This window comes from Oncorhynchus mykiss, chromosome 11, assembly GCF_013265735.2.
Source record: "Oncorhynchus mykiss isolate Arlee chromosome 11, USDA_OmykA_1.1, whole genome shotgun sequence".
NCBI classification, from domain to species: Eukaryota; Metazoa; Chordata; class Actinopteri; order Salmoniformes; family Salmonidae; genus Oncorhynchus; species Oncorhynchus mykiss.
In genome coordinates this window covers 11,048,150-11,067,150 of record NC_048575.1, presented here as the reverse complement: position 1 = coordinate 11,067,150, position 19,001 = coordinate 11,048,150, and the positions used below count along the sequence as shown (strand labels likewise).

Sequence of the window (19,001 nt, the reverse complement as noted above, 5' to 3'; positions counted from 1 at the left end):
TCAAATACTCAGACATCGTTTTAGATTCAAATGCAAACTATATGTAAAAGAAAATATGTCCCTAAACGTCAGGAAAATCCAACATCGTCATAATTTCTGTTCCATTTTCAACCGGAATAATGCTTAGGAAGATACCAACAAGCTCAGTACATAGATGACCATGTTTTATAACACGTATGTGAGTGTCTACGGGACATGTGTGTCCTGACTGCATGACAGTGGCATGAAGTGGTTTGTCCCTTGCAGTGAAGGAGGGGTACAAGGTGGGCTCAGATGTGACGGTGGTATGAAGTGGTTTGTCCCTTGCAGTGAAGGAGGGGTACAAGGTGGGCTCAGATGTGACGGTGGCATGAAGTGGTTTGTCCCTTGCAGTGAAGGAGGGGTACAAGGTGGGCTCAGACGTGACAGTGGTATGAAGTGGTTTGTCCCTTGCAGTGAAGGAGGGGTACAAGGTGGGCTCAGACGTGACAGTGGTATGAAGTGGTTTGTCCCTTGCAGTGAAGGAGGGGTACAAGGTGGGCTCAGATGTGACAGTGGTATGAAGTGGTTTGTCCCTTGCAGTGAAGGAGGGGTACAAGGTGGGCTCAGATGTGACAGTGGTATGAAGTGGTTTGTCCCTTGCAGTGAAGAGGGGTACAAGGTGGGCTCAGACGTGACAGTGGTATGAAGTGGTTTGTCCCTTGCAGTGAAGGAGGGGTACAAGGTGGGCTCAGACGTGACAGTGGTATGAAGTGGTTTGTCCCTTGCAGTGAAGGAGGGGTACAAGGTGGGCTCAGATGTGACAGTGGTATGAAGTGGTTTGTCCCTTGCAGTGAAGGAGGGGTACAAGGTGGGCTCAGACGTGACAGTGGTATGAAGTGGTTTGTCCCTTGCAGTGAAGGAGGGGTACAAGGTGGGCTCAGATGTGACAGTGGTATGAAGTGGTTTGTCCCTTGCAGTGAAGGAGGGGTACAAGGTGGGCTCAGATGTGACAGTGGTATGAAGTGGTTTGTCCCTTGCAGTGAAGGAGGGGTACAAGGTGGGCTCAGACGTGACAGTGGTATGAAGTGGTTTGTCCCTTGCAGTGAAGGAGGGGTACAAGGTGGGCTCAGATGTGACAGTGGTATGAAGTGGTTTGTCCCTTGCAGTGAAGGAGGGGTACAAGGTGGGCTCAGATGTGACAGTGGTATGAAGTGGTTTGTCCCTTGCAGTGAAGGAGGGGTACAAGGTGGGCTCAGATGTGACAGTGGTATGAAGTGGTTTGTCCCTTGCAGTGAAGGAGGGGTACAAGGTGGGCTCAGATGTGACAGTGGTATGAAGTGGTTTGTCCCTTGCAGTGAAGGAGGGGTACAAGGTGGGCTCAGATGTGACAGTGGTATGAAGTGGTTTGTCCCTTGCAGTGAAGGAGGGGTACAAGGTGGGCTCAGATGTGACAGTGGTATGAAGTGGTTTGTCCCTTGCAGTGAAGGAGGGGTACAAGGTGGGCTCAGACGTGACGGTGGCGCTGGAGTTCCGCAGCACGGCGCCTGACGGGGTCCTCCTGGGGGTCAGCAGCGCCAAGGTGGACGCCATCGGCCTGGAGCTTGCCAGCGGACAGGCGGTGTTCCACGTGAACAACGGCGCCGGGCGGGTGTCGGCCACGTCGCGGCTGGGCCGGTGGCTGTGTGACGGCCGCTGGCACACCTTGCTGGCCAAGAAGACCAAGAACGCTCTTAGTCTGAGCGTAGACGGGGTCACGGTGCTCACTGACAACCCCCACCCCCAGTCAACCTCCGCTGAGACGAAGGACCCAATCTACGTGGGAGGCTTCCCTGGTATGCCCCTCTCTAGAAGAAAACCTTCAGTCTCTGTCCAGAAACAACCCCTAGACCCTAAAATCTAGAAACTTCACTGAACTGGGCCTTTGTCACCACTTTGCTTTGACGTCGATCAATTTCAGTGTCCAGTAACTGAATATATTGACCTCCGTCTTTCTTTTACAGTCGGAGTGAAACAGAACTGCCTGACTACCAGATCGCCATTTCGTGGTTGTATGCGTAACATCCGCCTGATCAAGGGCCACGTGATCGACATCCTGGACTTCAGTACCGCATTCACCCTCCAAGGAGTGTCTCCACACTCCTGCCCCGCCACATAATCTTACCACGATAATACCACAACTATGCCAAACCATATCTAATGCTATGACCCTAAAAAAAAAAATTTTTAAAAAGTGACCAATGAAATTACTGTGTACTTTTGACTCCCCCCAAATGAATTGGACAGTAGAATGTCTTGTGTTCTAGAAAATGTATATTTGTTAATAAAATAAGTAAGCCATCTGCATTCTGTCAGTGCAATAGTTTTAAGTCTAGACATACCTGATCTGTTGGCTCCAGTATAGGGCTGCCCACATACCTACGTATTAAACCGGCCATAACACATCAAACCCTTTATCCTTTTGCCATGACTGTCAGTCTGCATTTTCCCCCGGGAGTACTAATCAGAAGACTGTTTGAATGCTATTTCTGAGGAGAAACTGAACTGAAAACTATTTGTTCACAACACAGCTCAGGCAAGATATGATTCTGAGGTGAGAAGAAAATGTTTTACTTTAAGTTATATTCAATTGTTACTGTGTCAGTGAGACATTGTGCCACTTGGCCAAAACTGTCGGCAGTGGTCAAATAAAAGAAAGCAAATAAAACAAAATAAAAACGTGCAAAATGCAGTATTCTATATACAGACAATACACACATTGTAGTAAGTCTATGGTACAAATTAATCTTTCACACAATAGCTTTGGAAGGATAAATTAAATAATCCTGAGCAGAACAATCTTTTCAATGCATTTTCTACAGGTTCATTTTTGGGACCACAGAATACTTGTAACAACAAAAGGCTGACAATCATGGCACAGGCAAACACTGAACTACAGTAACAGCATAGTAGAAGTAGAGAGAGGTTGGTTTGACTAATACGTACATGAGCTGCAAGTAAACAGTCACAAGTTCAAATGCTGCAAGCAGGCTACGATTAGCCTGGTTAGACCAGACTGAATTTACTATGGTTTGAAGTGAAACCAGTTTGGAAGCCAGGCTAGGCTAACACTGCTGGTCGTTCCACAAAGAGTGCCTTTAATATGCTAAGTAGAAATCGAGCACCAATAAGGCATTTTAAAAGCCTGTTATGTTAAATTAAGTGCCCTTTAATATAGACCACATGAAGAATCCAATAAGTATTTTAATAGTGCCAAAATTCAGCAACTCTGAATGTCAACTCTGACTTCTAGAAAGACTTTAACCCCCTTAACCCCAAAATATCTCCCAGGTTTTCACCATCATTATAAAGTCCTAGTTATTTTATTTCTCTGAAAGTCATTTCTGAAGATGTATTTAACGTGACGAGTGATTCATGTACGTCTGTCCCTCAAGGTCAACCCGGTTACGTGAACTGAACTCGTTTCATTTATAAATGTATTTTTCAAAAGAAACTAGTAAATGTTCAATGTCAAACCCATGGTGTAAAAGCAGATGAGTTGGTTCTACTCTTTTTTTACCATGTTCTGGTGTTTTGTGATGGAAAAGTGCGTGGGGGGGGGGGGTCGAACATAACGACATTTTTTAACAATAAAAAAAATAAAAAAAACATTTTGAAGCTTACTTTCACATTTCTCACAACAAGGGGATTTATGGCTGTTTAAAGATTAAATCATCAACCCTGTTACAGTCAGCCATGTTACTTTATTTGGCACTTAATAGGAACTTATTTTTTTATTTTACCTTGATGGGAAAACAGGTATTTTATTAAGTTTAACATGTGCTCTTTATGACAGAATGTTCAAATTAGGTGAATTCAGTATTTTTGACTAAGGTACACTTCTCAAAAAGGCACAAAGTTGGTGGAACGACCCAGAACAAAGTGGAGAGAGGTTGGTTGGGCTAATACATACATACATACATACATACATGCTGTACATACATGCCCTGAAAGTAAACATTATTCGCAAGTTCAAACACTGTAAGCAGGCAAAGGCTAGCCTGGTTAAAACCGACTGAACACTGTGGTTTGAAGTGAAACGAAGTAAAATCAGTTTGGAAGCATGTCAGGCTAACTGCTACGAAGCTCCTTTTTTTCATGGCCTTTTCTCTTCTTCATTAGAGGAGGGATTGTAAACACTCTCCAGCCATGTAATTCAAGTCCCTTATGTAGACTAGACACAGGATTGGTTGAGTGTGTTAAGTCATACTGTAGTGTGTACAGTCCACTGGGGTGAGGAGATGTATTAGGAGGGAGAGGTTTAAGTGTTCAACATGCAAACCCAAAAAGCAGAGAAGAAGGTGGGTTTGACAATGGTTGGAATCCTTGTTCAAAGTTTCTGATGTGGGGCTGTGTTTCAATACTCTTGACACAGCTTCCTCTCCTCACCACCTTTCCTTCATGACCACTGACAGGTGAAGGGACTGGATAGGCTTTCACTAAATTGTTATCACCTGCCTAGTCCTGATCAGAGACCGTGAAAAGGAAGTTGTTTCAACGTTGGAGATGGAAACAATGTCTGTATTCAGTATAAGATCATCCCATCTCCGCTTGTTCCTTCCCATCATGCACATGTTCTGAATCTCCTCACTCCCAATGGTTTTGCAATCAACATGCTGCAATTACAAAATGACACAAAAGTTACATGTAGTATGTGTGACAATACTAAAAGCAGGATCAATTAGTGGTATAAATATAGCAAATATATGTTAACTGGGTCTTGCATGAAGTGGTAAACATTATTTGATTATCGGACCCATCCTTGTCTGTTACTGTGTCCATGGCCTCTGTAGTGGGTGAACCTTGCTGCGCACATATTTGGCATCAAACAATTCGAATGTCCAGAAATAGTATGCTGTTGGTCACGTGTGTGGCACGTCTTCACAAAGCTGCTGCTCCTCCAAATACTTCCATACAGAACCCGGATTTTCAGAGTACAGTGTTTCCGTCCTTTTTTTGAGTAATTTGTTAAAAAAGGTTTAATCCCACAAAACAGGAACATCTATCCTTCAGCAGGAGAATGTACCTCTCCATAGTCCCTTTTTAAGTGCTGTCTCTCTTTTTAGTGGTCTGTAGTTGGGGATGAAACCTCAATTCAACCAGGCCTCCATGCATGGTCAGTTCACCAGGTTGACCTCGAGAGCAGTGGTTCAGTCTGCTTGTGCTCTGTGTTGAGTGAGTGATTCCTCAGTTCTCATGTGGTTGTGGGTTTTAAGACCCATTCGCAGTGGGGATTCACGTGGTACACGTCTAGAAGGTGAGTCTCAGGGTCCAAGCTGCGTTCACCTGGAGGAGAGAGAAACCTTCTTTAGTTCGATAAAAGACATAAATCAGAATCTGTGTTTGAAAGAGTCTGTGATTTAATGGTACGTACCTATGTTTCCTCCGACCTCAAACAAATACTGACGTGGCCTCCGGCTACTGTTTCTGGTGCCACGACTAAGAGAGAAAAGAGAATGATTTGAATAAACCCAGACATCTCTATAGTATGCATTAGAAAAAAAACAGAGGTACTGTCTGGGACAGAAAAAAGTAATCCTCGTCCCCCACTGACCCGTTCTCGTAATCGAAGCGCGCCATAACGTCTTTGGCCTTGGTCTCGTTGTCAAGCTGGATCGCCATGGAGATCTTGGCGTGTAGTGGGGCGTGAACCCTGATGACCCCTTGTCGGAGGTCAGTGAGCTGTGGACCAAGATAAGATAATTCAAGTCCCATTACGTGACTGAATCTCATTCTGAAAGGTACTAGCGACCTCATCCAAATAAGTTCTGTCAGGCGCAAACATACACCTAATAACTTATGATATGGTTGTCTAGTCAAACTAACATTGAGAATACATCTGAATTGTTTTGGGGTAAAAGTACTTTACAGTCAGTAATCATTACCTCGCTCCTCTCAGTCTTCTCTCGTTCAGTGGTCTTCCTCCTCATCTGTAGCAGCTTCCTCTTGGTCTTCTCTGAGCTGGGCGGCTTCTTGCTGGCACCAGCCTCATTTAACTTCCTCACGTGGGAGATGAGAAAGCAGGGCACCTGAGGAGAGAACAATAGACCTGTTAATCTCCCTGCCCAGAGGCTTAAGGGTTGGGGCTATACAGGCTATATGCTTTCTAAGAAGCCAGGCACCAGTCACAAGATTTGGGTCAAGCTGCTCTTTGCGTTTCACACAAAGTGCCCGGATCACTGTCCTTGAGGGGTTTTGAGACAGGTTCATTTAGCCTGTCTACTAGCCTACTAACCTTATTGAATTACTGGAAGTCGTAAAATTTCAGATGCGACACTGGAACAGTTTGGGAAGTTTAGATGTAATTTATTAACCAGTCATTTCAAAATGTACAGCCTCAGTAGATTAACGCTGTATACTTTGACGAGCTAAATTGGGGGAGTGTGTGTGTTTGTACGTATCTGTACACGTGTGTGTGTGTGTGTGTGTGTATAAATAGTAGCCAACTCACGGTCCAGAGCAGGTCCTGGTGTGTGATGAGTAGCCGTACGAGGTGGGCTGCCCCTGCGGCGCCCTGTATCTCCTCCTGTTTGGCGTTCTTGCCCCGGTAGGTGAAGAGGTTGGGAGCCACAATCATGGACACGTTCCACAGACCCATCCTGTTCTTCTCCTCATAGGCAACCACCTTCCTCAGGAACTCCAACAGCGCCTGCAGAGAGAGGGGTAAGAGTGGGTGTGTGCGTGTAGTTATTGTGTGTATGCGTCTGTGTGTGTGGTGTGGGTGTGTGTGTGTGTGTGTGTGTGTGTATATATATATATATATATATATATATATATATATATATATATGGGTGTGTATGCGTTTGTGTGTGTGGTGTGGGTGTGTATGTGTTTGTGTGCGTTCAGCCTTTGCACTGGCACGTCACTGGGTATATCTGGCCTGCGGATTCAAAATGTGTTGACAAACTAAACACACTGATACCTTATACAACACACTGTCTATGTACACTCAGGAAGAGATGACATCATTGGGTTATCAAACCGGTTCACTCCACACCTTCAAACAACCAGCTCAGGCCAAAAAAAATTGTTTTGATTAAAAAAAAAAACATCTTGCATCACAACACATCTCCTCTTTCTAAATATCTATTTTAACTCTACTGTATATAACAATATGAATATGTAGATTTGAATAGTGTGTAATCTTTTTATCTCTTGGTATATTTAATATCTTATTTTGTTCGGGTCTATTACTGTTCGGTACTTTGTCATGTATTTGTTCATTTTATGTGGACCCCAGGAAGAGTAGCTGCTGAGTGTACAGTATCTAATGGACCCCAGGAAGAGTAGCTGCTGAGTGTACAGTATCTAATGGACCCCAGGAAGAGTAGCTGCTGAGTGTACAGTATCTAATGGACCCCAGGAAGAGTAGCTGCTGAGTGTACAGTATCTAATGGACCCCAGGAAGAGTAGCTGCTACATGTACAGTATCTAATGGACCCCAGGAAGAGTAGCTGCTGAGTGTACAGTATCTAATGGACCCCAGAAAGAGTAGCTGCTGAGTGTACAGTATCTAATGGACCCCAGGAAGAGTAGCTGCTGAATGTACAGTATCTAATGGACCCCAGGAAGAGTAGCTGCTGAGTGTACAGTATCTAATGGACCCCAGGAAGAGTAGCTGCTGAATGTACAGTATCTAATGGACCCCAGGAAGAGTAGCTGCTGAGTGTACAGTATCTAATGGACCCCAGGAAGAGTAGCTGAATGTACAGTATCTAATGGACCCCAGGAAGAGTAGCTGCTGAATGTACAGTATCTAAATGGGGAGCCTAATAAACTAAAGCACCCACCTTACTAAGAGTAGAAACCTCTCATCTAAACTTCAGACAATAACCCCTTCATGGAGCTACATTTAAACATGACTGTTGTTCTTCCGGTTCACTTCACGTGCGCCAAGATGACTCATCATATTTTGCCTCGACTGAGGCTCAAGGGTTCAGCAACACTTGATGTTTGTTTACATGTTACGAAACGCTCCTTAGAATGGAATGTCAGTCACTTGTGGTTGTGACGATTGGCTAATGAGTCATAGGAATGCATCGGAAATGCATAGTTGGACACAGTTGCCCAATTAAAAACAAAACTCAGATATTTTAAGGTTGGGTAGGATAAGTGCGTATGTGTGTGTTTTGGGTTGTGAGATCATAGTTCAAAGAGTAGTCTCTCTGTCCATGGTCATGAGTCCTAGAATAGCCACAAAGGCGACGAACCCTGCGCAGAGAGACCAAGGGTGAATAAAATGTTGACTTGACCTTTAGGGTCATAGTCACGCTCACCTTGAGTGTGTCTCTGTTGGGCTCAGGTAGCAGCATGATGAGGAGGTGCAGGGCCTGGATCTGCTGTCTGGGAGAGGAGATATCTGAGAAGATACAGAGCAGAAAACACACTAATCTCTCATACACACACACATAACCTTTCTTATCAGTGTTAAGTGTTAAGAGTATACTTTAGAGAAAACATGTCAATTAATCATACATATTAATGTTACATGTACTGTAATGAATGTTAACCATGGTGATATACTGTATGAAGGACGGTAGAATTGGACAGAGTCTCTGCCTACTGGGCAGCTAATGAACCTTCGCTGGGTGTATAAAGGGCTGACCAGTTTGAGGGTGTCTAGTCACATATGTACTGTATCCACTTCATCATAAGAGTGTAGGTAGGCCTGCGTGCGTGTGCGTACTCACTCTGTGCGGCGGAGAAGGCAGGAGCGTGCTGGAGCGTGAGCAGAGGATAAGGCAGTTCTCTGATGAACATCTTCAGCAGACCCGCTGCGTCATTGTGCCTCACCTGCTCCCAGTCAAACCGGTCCTCATAGAGCTTCTGCTCCAGCTCCTGGCGCAGATGCTGCAATAACCAACAACAAATCAAAATGGCTCCTCCTCTGGTAAAACTCAACTCTATAGGTCACCTGGGTTGACCTGCCATGGCACCTAACAAATCAAAATGGAGGGGGGGGTTGGTCTAATAATGGAAGGAGGGTATTCAGACCAGAGGGTAGGGAGAGGTAGAGAGGGTGGTCTTCCGCAGCCTGGAATTGATGCTGGGGGAGTGGAGATGACAATGGGGCGGCAGTGTAGCCTAGTGGTTAGAGCGTTGGACTAGTAACTGAAAGGTTGCAAGTTCAAATCCCTGGGCTGACAAGGTAACAATCTGCCCCTGAACAAGGCAGTTCAGTTCCTAGGCCGTCATTGAAAATAAGAATTTGTTCTTAACTAACTTGCCTAGTTAAATAAAGGTTCAAATGTATTTTTTTTATTTTAATCAGAGAGTCAGTGAAGGCTCACTCTGTCTGGACAGGGTTCATCTGTGGGCCCCTGGGCTGGCTGTGTATCAGGGGCCTCGACTCAGTATGGATCTACTAGTAAAAAATATGTTTTGGTTGAAGAGTGCAAAGCACATGCACGTGCACCCTTTCACACAGAGACATGCTACACACACGTAAGCACATTGATATGCATGCATGTACACACAGTGGTGTAAAGTTAAAATACTTTAAAGTACAACTTAAGTAGTTGTGTATCTGTAGTTTACTAATTATATTTTTGACAATCTGTACTTCACTAGATTCCTAAAGAAAATAATGTAGTTTTTACTCCATACATTTTCCCTGACACTCAAAAGTACTCGTTATATTTTGACAGGAAAATTGTCCAATTCACAGACTTAACAAGAGAACATCCCTGGTCATCCCTAATGCCTCTGATCTGGAGGACTCACTAAACAGAGAACATCCCTGGTCATCCCTAATGCCTCTGATCTGGAGAACTCTCTAAACACAAATGCTTTGTTTGTAAATGATGTCTGAGTGTTGGGGTGTGCCCCTGGCTATTCGTCAATATAAATAAAACGAGAACATTGTGTGGTCTGGTTTGCTTAATATAAGGAAGTTGAAATTATTTATACTTTTACTTTTGATACTTAAGTATACATAAAAGCAAATACTTTTAGACTTTTACTCAAGTGGTATTTTACTGTGTGACTTTCACTTTTACTTGAGTCATTTGCTATTAAAAAGGTATATTTACTTTTACTCAAGTATGGCAATTGGGTACTTTTTCAATCACTGTGTACAGACACACACACACCTGCACCAATCTCACCAACACAGAATGACTGCATGAGAGAGAAGGAATGTGGGAATGATAAGGGGAGAGATCAGTGTAGGGAGGAGGGACACTGCCTTGTGTTTTAGATAGCAGAAATAGGTCAGTCATTAACATGGTTTATGAGCATGATGTCATTTCCTGCCAAAACAACCATTCTTCTAGGCCACTGAAAACGAAGCTGTCCTTTACAACGTGAATGTGGATACCGTAAACCTCTACACTGGGCTCATACAAGAAAGAGTCAATTACAAAATGTTTTGATTTATTGCTGTCTTTCCCTTCTGTGAAATGTTTTTACAATGTCACAGAGCTATGATTGGTGGTTGACAGCTATAGGGTGACAAACTCCAGTGTGTGTGTGTGTGTGTATCTAGGGTGTCTTACCTTTACTCTGGAGGCAGACCCTGGTACTCTGAGAATCCCCTCAGTCTGTAGTCCTGTCTGCTCCAGCTTGGACAAGAGCTGTAAACACACAAGAGTACACGTTTTATGAAACAAAAATGTAACAAGCCAAGAGGGACATTCCAATGTGAACCTGACTCATCCGTAAACAAAACCAACCTAACGTGACTGCATTTGTTTCATCTTCCGGTTTTCACAGCCAAAGCATTGTTGGTAACATACAGAACAACTTAGAGCCGTCAGACCCTAATGGGAAGTTCTTTTTTTGTGACAGGGAAGTTTTCAAAACCACAAAAAAAAAACAGCATTCAATTCATATTGACAACTAGTGATAAAAGCGTCCACAGATTCAGTCTCTGACCCTTGATGTGTTTGTTTTCCATTGCCCTACTGAACAAGACTCAGGTCTGGGTTGGCGACTTCAGTCGTTTTGCCTCTACATTCCAGGAGTGGAAAGATGTGCCTAAGTCAGCGCCCTGAGATAACGCTATCAGAACCCTCCGTCTCTCACACAAGTGGTACACTCCAAAACAAAGGGACAACCCTCCTGTTTCCTGCCTCTTACTGGGGACTGAAGAGATACAATATTCGCCTTAAAAAGGTGCACTCCGTAACTTTTACCACACAAGTAAACTGTGTGGTAATAACCACCTGTTTACTAGATCAAACAAAATCATAATCCTGAAGTAACCTCCTTCATCAAGTCATCCAGCAAAAACCCATTTCCAGGTCAGCAAAAATATATAGCAACACTGACATAGCAGTGAAATAACCATTGCGCTTCAAAAGAAAAAAAAAGTCCTATAATTCCCTTTCGGAAGTTGCTGTTATCTACCAAATCTTTTAAACACCACCTTGATACCCCATACTCTAGTCCTATACACGCCCTGTGAGACTAGACAGTCAGTGTGACAAGAGTATTTAAGTCTAATTCTGGTTGGACAGGAATGACTGCTGCGAATAGGATACCATATGGCATCCTGGCAATGCCAAGGTTCGGGTCATCCCCCTAACTGGCTGACTGACTGGCAGCTGCTAAGACTCTAAAACAGTAAGACATTATTTTCTTCAGCACAGTTTATTTACTGTCCCACCTACACTACCGTTCAAAAGTTTGAGGTTACTTAGAAATTTCATTTTTGAAAGAAAATCAAATGTTTCTGTCCATTTAAAATAGCATCAAATTGATCAGAAATACTGTATAGACATTGTTCATGTTGTTAATTACTATTGTAGTTGGAAACGGCGCTGAATTTTAAAGGAATATCTACATAGGCGTGTAGAGGACCATTATCAGCAACAATCACTCCTGTATTCCAATGGCACTGTGTGTTAGCTAATCCAAGTTTATCATTTTTTTTAAAAAGGCTAATTGATCATTAGAAACCCCTTTTGCAACTGTTGTCCTGATTAAAGAAGAAATAAAGCAGGCCTTCTTTAGACTAGTTGAGTATCTGGAGCATCAGCATTTGGGGGTTCGATTAAAGGCTCAAAATGGCCAGAAACAAAGATTTTCTTCTAAAACTTGTCAGTCTATTCTTGTTCTGAGAAATGAAGACTATTCTATGCGAAAAATTACCAAGAAACTGAAGATCTCATCCAACGCTGTGTACTACCCCCGTCACAGAACAGCGCATACTGGCTCTAACCAGAATAGAAAGAGTTGGAGGCCCCGGTGCACAACTGAGCAAGAGGACAAGTACATTAGTGTCTAGTTTGAGAAACAGATGCTTCACAAGTCCTCAACTGGCAGCTTCATTAAATATTACCTGCAAAACACCAGTCTCAACGTCAACAGTGAAGAGGCGACTCTGGGATGCTGACCTTCTAGGCAGAGTTCCTCTGTCCAGTGTCTGTGTTATTTTGCCCCCATCTTAATCTTTTATTTTTATTGGCCAGTCTGAGATGGCTTTTTCTTTGCAACTCTACCTAGAAGGCCAGCATCCTGGACTCACTGTTGACGTTGAGACTGGGGTTTTGCAGTTACTATTTAATGGAGCTGTTTCTTAAAAAATCTGCCGTTTCCAGCTACAATAGTCAGTTACAACATTAACAAGGTCTACACTTTATTTCTGATAAATTTGATGCTATTTTAAATGGACAAAAAAAGTGCTTTTCCTTCAAAAACAAGGACATTTTTAAGTGAACCCAAACTTTTGAACTGTAGCGTATATAAAAAAAATATGAGTTATCAGAGCTAACATATTCTATGATAGAAATAGACAATAACTAACATACATCCATAGCTGATTTGACAACACAAATGAATATATAATTCAGTTTATGATTAATCACTTGACACTTCTCCCCCGATCGGTAAGTTTAACAGGAGCATATGGTACATTTCTGACATTTAGTCTCTCCAGAATGTCTTTGTGATAACACGTGAGAAACCAATGCTTAAGCAGGCTGCCAAGTGCTGATAGAGAGAAACAGGAGGGGAAATAGGATCTTGGAGAAGGGCAGGCAGTGAGTTGGCTTGTGCTGACACACATTAGGATTAACACAAACTATCTCACTAAAACACACACACAGGAGAAGATGGGTAGTGTGTTGTAGTCAATGGTTCTGAGAAAGGGTTGGTTCTGGGAAAGGGTTAGTTCAGTAGGAATATCATGATGGACGTGATGAGGGCCAGTGTACTATGGGTTATCAGAGGGTGGGAGAAGAGCTGAGGGAAGGAGAGAACGAGAGAGAGTAAGGAAATGAGGGAGAGAGACTGTTTAACTGACCCATAGAAGTGCTAAGTAGAAGGCCCCCATAAATGGCAATGCAGAATAACCCCAAAGTAAAGGACAGCTGAAGCAAACGAATAGAACTAAAAACAGGAACAGTACCTTTCTGAACACAAGAGGAACCTTGGACCCAGGAAACTTCTTCTGGTCATTCTCCAGTAGAGTGGTCAGGGGAACTCCAAATATACCACTTTCTGTGGAGCGGGAGGGAAACGTTCAAACCAGAGGGACTGTTCATGTAAAAACGTGATGTGCAACACCAGAGTTGTGTTCATTATGGCAAGCATCTGAAAACATCATAGAATGCCTAGTCCCGCCATGTTTACATGTGTTTTCTGCTGTTTGGTGCACATTGAACACGACCCAGTCAACCAGCCACCCACCTCTGGCCTTGCTACGTGCCGCTCGGTTGCGTTTGAGCTCGATGCCCAGGCCGTCGTAGAAGGTGGTCAGTTCAATCAAAGAGATGTAGCCGATCTTCTTCATGTCCTCACAAGACAGGTCCTGGATGCGGGTGAGGCCCAGTTTAGGCCTGGGCAGCTGAAATGTCTGTACAAGACCGAAGACAACACACATTTTACATATTCAAACAGGTTCCTGGAGGGCGGCCTAGTGGTTAACACAGCTGCCTCCAGTCCACAAAAAGCCGCCTACGGCAGGAGTTCAAATCCTCGCTCTGCCACTTTCTGTCCTATACATCCCCTTCCCCTTCAATATGTCTCTCCCTCTCATTTCCTACTGTCTAAATAACTGTTGTTTTTAGTTCCATTTCCCTTTAAACAAAAAGGTCAGAGGTGAGACTCACTGGCAGGTCATGGTCATCTCTGTGGATGCGTTGGCAGTCCTGGCAGTCCCCCTGGCGGCCCCTGTGGTGGGCAGTGGTGCCCTCTGAGTAGGGCACCTCGAAAGACAGGGAGTCAGAGGTGTCCTGAGGTGGTGGGCAGTGAGGGCACTCTAAAACACGTCTCTCTGTGCTCTGGGAGAAGCTGGGACACGCAGGCCTCACTGGAAAACACACACACACACCAGTCTCAATGATAGCTACATCACCAGTATATTCCCCCTTAAGCACAGACATCAGTCCAACCAATCAGATGGGAATGATACAAGTCCATTGTGTTATTCACATTGAAACGATCATAAGAAGCATTCAACCCATTGGAGGGGTTCCTTCACAGGGAGGGGTAACCACAGCCAACCACATCAAACCAAACAATAAATGGTGGTAACATATTGAGAGACGACTCACCTCTAGAAGACGTCCGGTGGACGCATCTGGAAGGCATGTCTCCATTGGGTGACTTGGGGGGGACAGGGGGTATGGGATCAACTGGCTAAAAGGAGAGGAGACATACGTGATCATCATTTATTCTCATTCAACGTGTGGGACACATGAAAAGACGGATGATCTTTCAGCATTCAACTATGGTGAAAGGATTTAGGAGTCATTTCTGTGAACCGAATGAACACCAGCAGTATCAGACACAGTAACAGATGTCAGAACAGCGATGTGCTAGTTTAATTCCTGTGAATTGACTTCCATATTACGGCTGCGCAGGTTCATTTGCTGACACGGGGAGAGAGGAAAGTGGATATCAACGGAACAAAGGAGGTTTCAACAGGAGCCAGCTGTTTTGTTCTGTTGTATACATACAAGTCAGTGAAAAGAGCATGGTCAACGGTTACGCACAACGCTGCCAGAATTGACTGGAGCCAAACCACATCGTCAGCAGCACCGCGATAGAGAAATACAGCCTAGAAACTATAGGTTACATGTACCCAAATATCCATTGCACAGACAGAGAGCTTGAGTCCATAATATATCCAGGTAAATACTTACGGTATGCCTAAATACACAATGGTACATATACGTCATGGTATACTTGTACTGCAATGTTGAGGGAACTAGCACACAAGCATTTCTCTGCACCTTTTATGCCAGCTGTAAACGGTGTACGTGACAAATACAATGTCATGTTAAGCAATTAAAATAACTACATGCTTTTTCTTTTCAACGATGTCCTTTTACAATCCACCAACCAAACACAAAAAAAGGAGTTACCACCATCTTTCACTATTAGATGACAAAAAGGCTACGGTCTAATTTTTCCTCACCCAGACTGAATGGATGTTTTTATGCTTCTAGATTGGTTTACAGCCCAGACTCAATGCCCTGGACACCTTAATCCATTTCCCTAATCATACTAAAACAAACAGTTGTCTGTGGGGCCTGCCAGTAGCCTGCACTAGGATATGGGGCCTGCCAGTAGCCTGCCACTAGGCTGTGGGGCCTGCCAGTAGCCTGCACTAGGATATGGGGCCTGCCAGTAGCCTGCACTAGGCTATGGGGCCTGCCAGTAGCCTGCACTAGGATATGGGGCCTGCCAGTAGCCTGTCACTAGGCTATGGGGCCTGCCAGTAGCCTGCACTAGGCTATGGGGCCTGCCAGTAGCCTGCACTAGGCTATGGGGCCTGCCAGTAGCCTGCACTAGGATATGGGGCCTGCCAGTCGCCTGCCACTAGTCTGTGGGGCCTGCCAGTAGCCTGCCACTAGTCTGTGGGGCCTGCTAGTAGCCTGCCACTAGTCTGTGGGGCCTGCCAGTAAACAATGGGGCCTGCCAGTAGCCCGCCACTAGGCTGTGGGGCCTGCCAGTAGCCTGCCACTAGGCTGTGGGGCCTGCCAGTAGCCTGTACTAGGCTGTGGGGCCTGCCAGTAGCCTGCCACTAGTCTGTGGGGCCTGCCAGTAGCCTGCCACTAGTCTGTGGGGCCTGCCAGTAAACGATGGGGCCTGCCAGTAGCCTGTACTAGGCTGTGGGGCCTGCCAGTAGCCTGCACTAGTCTGTGGGGCCTGCCAGTAAACGATGGGGCCTGCCAGTAGATTGTGAGGCCTTAAGTAGAGTGAAGGCTTTCTCTGTGTCCCGGACTAAGTGGTGTGACTCATAATCCTGTGCTCCCTTCCACATCTGACTCACCCTAGAGGCTCCTGCCATCACCACACAGCAGTGCTGACAGAGGCACTCGTGGCACTCTTTGGTTGGGGGTGTTATTGGTCCTATCACCCCTCCCATTCATTCATGCTGTAAATATCTCAATCTCTTTCAACACTACATAGCCACACAATAGCCTTGGGAGGGCTAGTCTTAGTCATATCAGCTAGCTAGATACTGAGGTGCAGTCTGCATACTTGCCTCAACTTCCCTTGATAGACAACTGCAAAGACACCACTAGGCCGAACACAATCTGTGGGCTTGCTACCTGATATACGACCAACCCTTCTACAGAATTACAATGCTGCTGTGCTATAGGATGCCATTTGATCTCAGCAGTGCATGCATTACACCGCCATCTGAAAACAGTATGGGACTTCCCTGTTGCCCTTCTCATGTAAAACTTTCTTCACATTCCAGCTCCCAGCCAGTCAGTGGGGCAATTCTATTTCTGGAGAAAGAGGGGACAGCTGCCCACACCAGCTGAGAGCTGCATTATAGGGCTAAGCAAGAGCTCATCGTGTTTCCACCATCCAACACCGCTCCTCTAACAATGGCCCGTGCCAAAGCCATGTATTATGCCTATAATGGTTCTGGCCCATACCAATGCTGGGGTGGGGGGTGGGGGTGACATCCTGAGTATCTGAAGCATGTTTACTGGACTCCTCTCCTTACTCTATTCCATCTCTGACACACAGGATTAGGATACGTACTGAGATTACAGAGGCTTGTCTGGCTCTGCCAGAGGATCAGTATGCCAGATGAGATGGTTATATCCAGATGAACTGAGGTCATAGGGGCACTGAGGGTCAGAGGCACCAGTTATAGCCGACAAAGGGCCAGACATGAGACAGATTTCATGTCAACTCGTTTCATTTTAGGATTTCAATGGGAAATATACAGACTCCAACTCCATAAACGCAATTGCTGAATGCTTAACCCAAAGCACCCTCACCGTAGATGGATCATAAACAACAAAAAGTGTTCCCTTTATCTCTTTGAAGCCATCTGTCTCACCGATGTGTCTGGCGTGGAGAAGATGTCTCGGACGTGTCTAGTCGGCTGCTTGCTCCTCTTCCTCACGGTCAGGGTGTAATTATCCACACGCTTCTTCACCATGGCTGCCTGCGAGCGCGTTAGCGTGGAGAGCAGCGCCTCCGCAGGCCCCTCCCCCAACGCCCCCGACACCAGCGTGGAAAGACCCGCATCCTGCAGCCACGCCTCTTCAAGCTCCGCCTCTGGAATGCAGAAGAGTCAGAGATAAATCAGTATCCATAGCATTTATCAGAATCTAAATGTGTCTCCATCTCTATGGGAAGGACATCAAAAGAGCACATCAAGTGTTGGTGTCCATTCCATTTAATATTTCCAGAGTTTAATGGAATTTAACTAGAATTGAGCCCAACTCAACACACCCTAGGTCTATAAATGGCTAAAAGCACAATTTCCTGGTAAGTATGTAGCCTACCGTCCATACTGCCCCTCTCCAGCAAGTCCTCGTGGCCCCGCTGGCCATCTTCCTCGATGTTCTTCACTTCGCTCCAGTAGTCCTCCATGGAGTCCTGGGAGTCCCGTGACGCCGGCCGCTCCGGTGGGCTGGGAGGGGGAGAGGGCCTGGTCCCCCTAGAACTCATCCTGCCTAGTAGGTCTATCCCCTGGTACTGCACCTTCCTGGGGTGGGGAGGGAGGAGGTCAGTAAGTCAATAGGTTGGTATTGGGAGGTGGGGAGGAGATTGTAGGCCGTTTTTGTCATACCAGAATTGGTTTAACTGTGAAAAACATTTCAATTTCAAAATACCAGATTCACACATTGAGGGGAAAAGAATAGGCTACGTCAGACATACACTTCTTAAAACCCCTGTACTTTATAAACCATATACACACCGGATACACCTAGATCAGACACTAGAAACTACACTTCTCAAAACCCCTGTACTTTATAAACCATATACACACCGGATACACCTAGATCAGACACTAGAAACTACACTTCTCAAAACCCCTGTACTTTATAAACCATATACACACCGGATACACCTAGATCAGACACTAGAAACTACACTTCTCAAAACCCCTGTACTTTATAAACCATATACACACCGGATACACCTAGATAAGACACTAGAAACTACACTTCTCAAAACCCCTGTACTTTATAAACCATATACACACCGGATACACCTAGATCAGACACTAGAAACTACACTTCTCAAAACCCCTGTACTTTATAAACCATATACACACCGGATACACCTAGATCAGACACTAGAAACTACACTTCTCAAAACCCCTGTACTTTATAAACCATATACACACCGGATACACCTAGATCAGACAGACACTAGAAACTACACTTCTCAAAACCCCTGTACTTTATAAACCATATACACACCGGATACACCTAGATCAGACACTAGAAACTACACTTCTCAAAACCCCTGTACTTTATAAACCATATACACACCGGATACACCTAGATAAGACACTAGAAACTACACTTCTCAAAACCCCTGTACTTTATAAACCATATACACACCGGATACACCTAGATCAGACACTAGAAACTACACTTCTCAAAACCCCTGTACTTTATAAACCATATACACACCGGATACACCTAGATCAGACACTAGAAACTACACTTCTCAAAACCCCTGTACTTTATAAACCATATACACACCGGATACACCTAGATCAGACAGACACTAGAAACTACACTTCTCAAAACCCCTGTACTTTATAAACCATATACACACACCGGATACAC

The 19,001-nt window shown here is 44.8% G+C and overlaps 2 protein-coding genes across 5 annotated transcripts in view; one reads left to right on the top strand and one right to left on the bottom strand.

The window, feature by feature from the left end:
* Positions 1-2,181, top strand: part of LOC110536548 (laminin subunit alpha-1) — a 78,177-nt gene extending 75,996 nt beyond the window's left edge. Inside the window, exons 56-57 of one of the 3 annotated variants that reach the window (XM_036934849.1) lie at positions 1,443-1,793; positions 1,962-2,181. In XM_036934849.1, the coding sequence (XP_036790744.1) occupies positions 1,443-1,793; positions 1,962-2,116 (506 nt within the window). In that variant the 3' untranslated portion in view covers positions 2,117-2,181. Of the gene's footprint in view, positions 1-246; positions 1,794-1,961 lie in introns of those variants that run through there. The other 2 variants (XM_036934851.1, XM_036934850.1) reach the window with 2 other exon arrangements.
* Positions 2,182-2,551: 370 nt separating this feature from the next.
* The window catches only part of LOC110535262 (rho GTPase-activating protein 18), a 38,963-nt gene continuing 22,513 nt past the window's right edge, over positions 2,552-19,001 (bottom strand). For both annotated transcript variants that reach the window (XM_021620151.2, XM_021620152.2), the window contains exons 2-15: positions 17,703-17,905; positions 17,252-17,472; positions 14,496-14,580; positions 14,052-14,251; positions 13,630-13,795; positions 13,349-13,440; positions 10,494-10,571; positions 8,688-8,847; positions 8,274-8,356; positions 6,449-6,646; positions 5,883-6,026; positions 5,552-5,679; positions 5,372-5,436; positions 2,552-5,283 (exon numbers count right to left, since the gene is read on the bottom strand). In XM_021620151.2, coding sequence (XP_021475826.1) covers positions 5,192-5,283; positions 5,372-5,436; positions 5,552-5,679; positions 5,883-6,026; positions 6,449-6,646; positions 8,274-8,356; positions 8,688-8,847; positions 10,494-10,571; positions 13,349-13,440; positions 13,630-13,795; positions 14,052-14,251; positions 14,496-14,580; positions 17,252-17,472; positions 17,703-17,905 — 1,915 coding nt within the window. In that variant the 3' untranslated portion in view covers positions 2,552-5,191. The remainder of the gene's footprint in view (positions 5,284-5,371; positions 5,437-5,551; positions 5,680-5,882; positions 6,027-6,448; positions 6,647-8,273; positions 8,357-8,687; positions 8,848-10,493; positions 10,572-13,348; positions 13,441-13,629; positions 13,796-14,051; positions 14,252-14,495; positions 14,581-17,251; positions 17,473-17,702; positions 17,906-19,001) is intronic.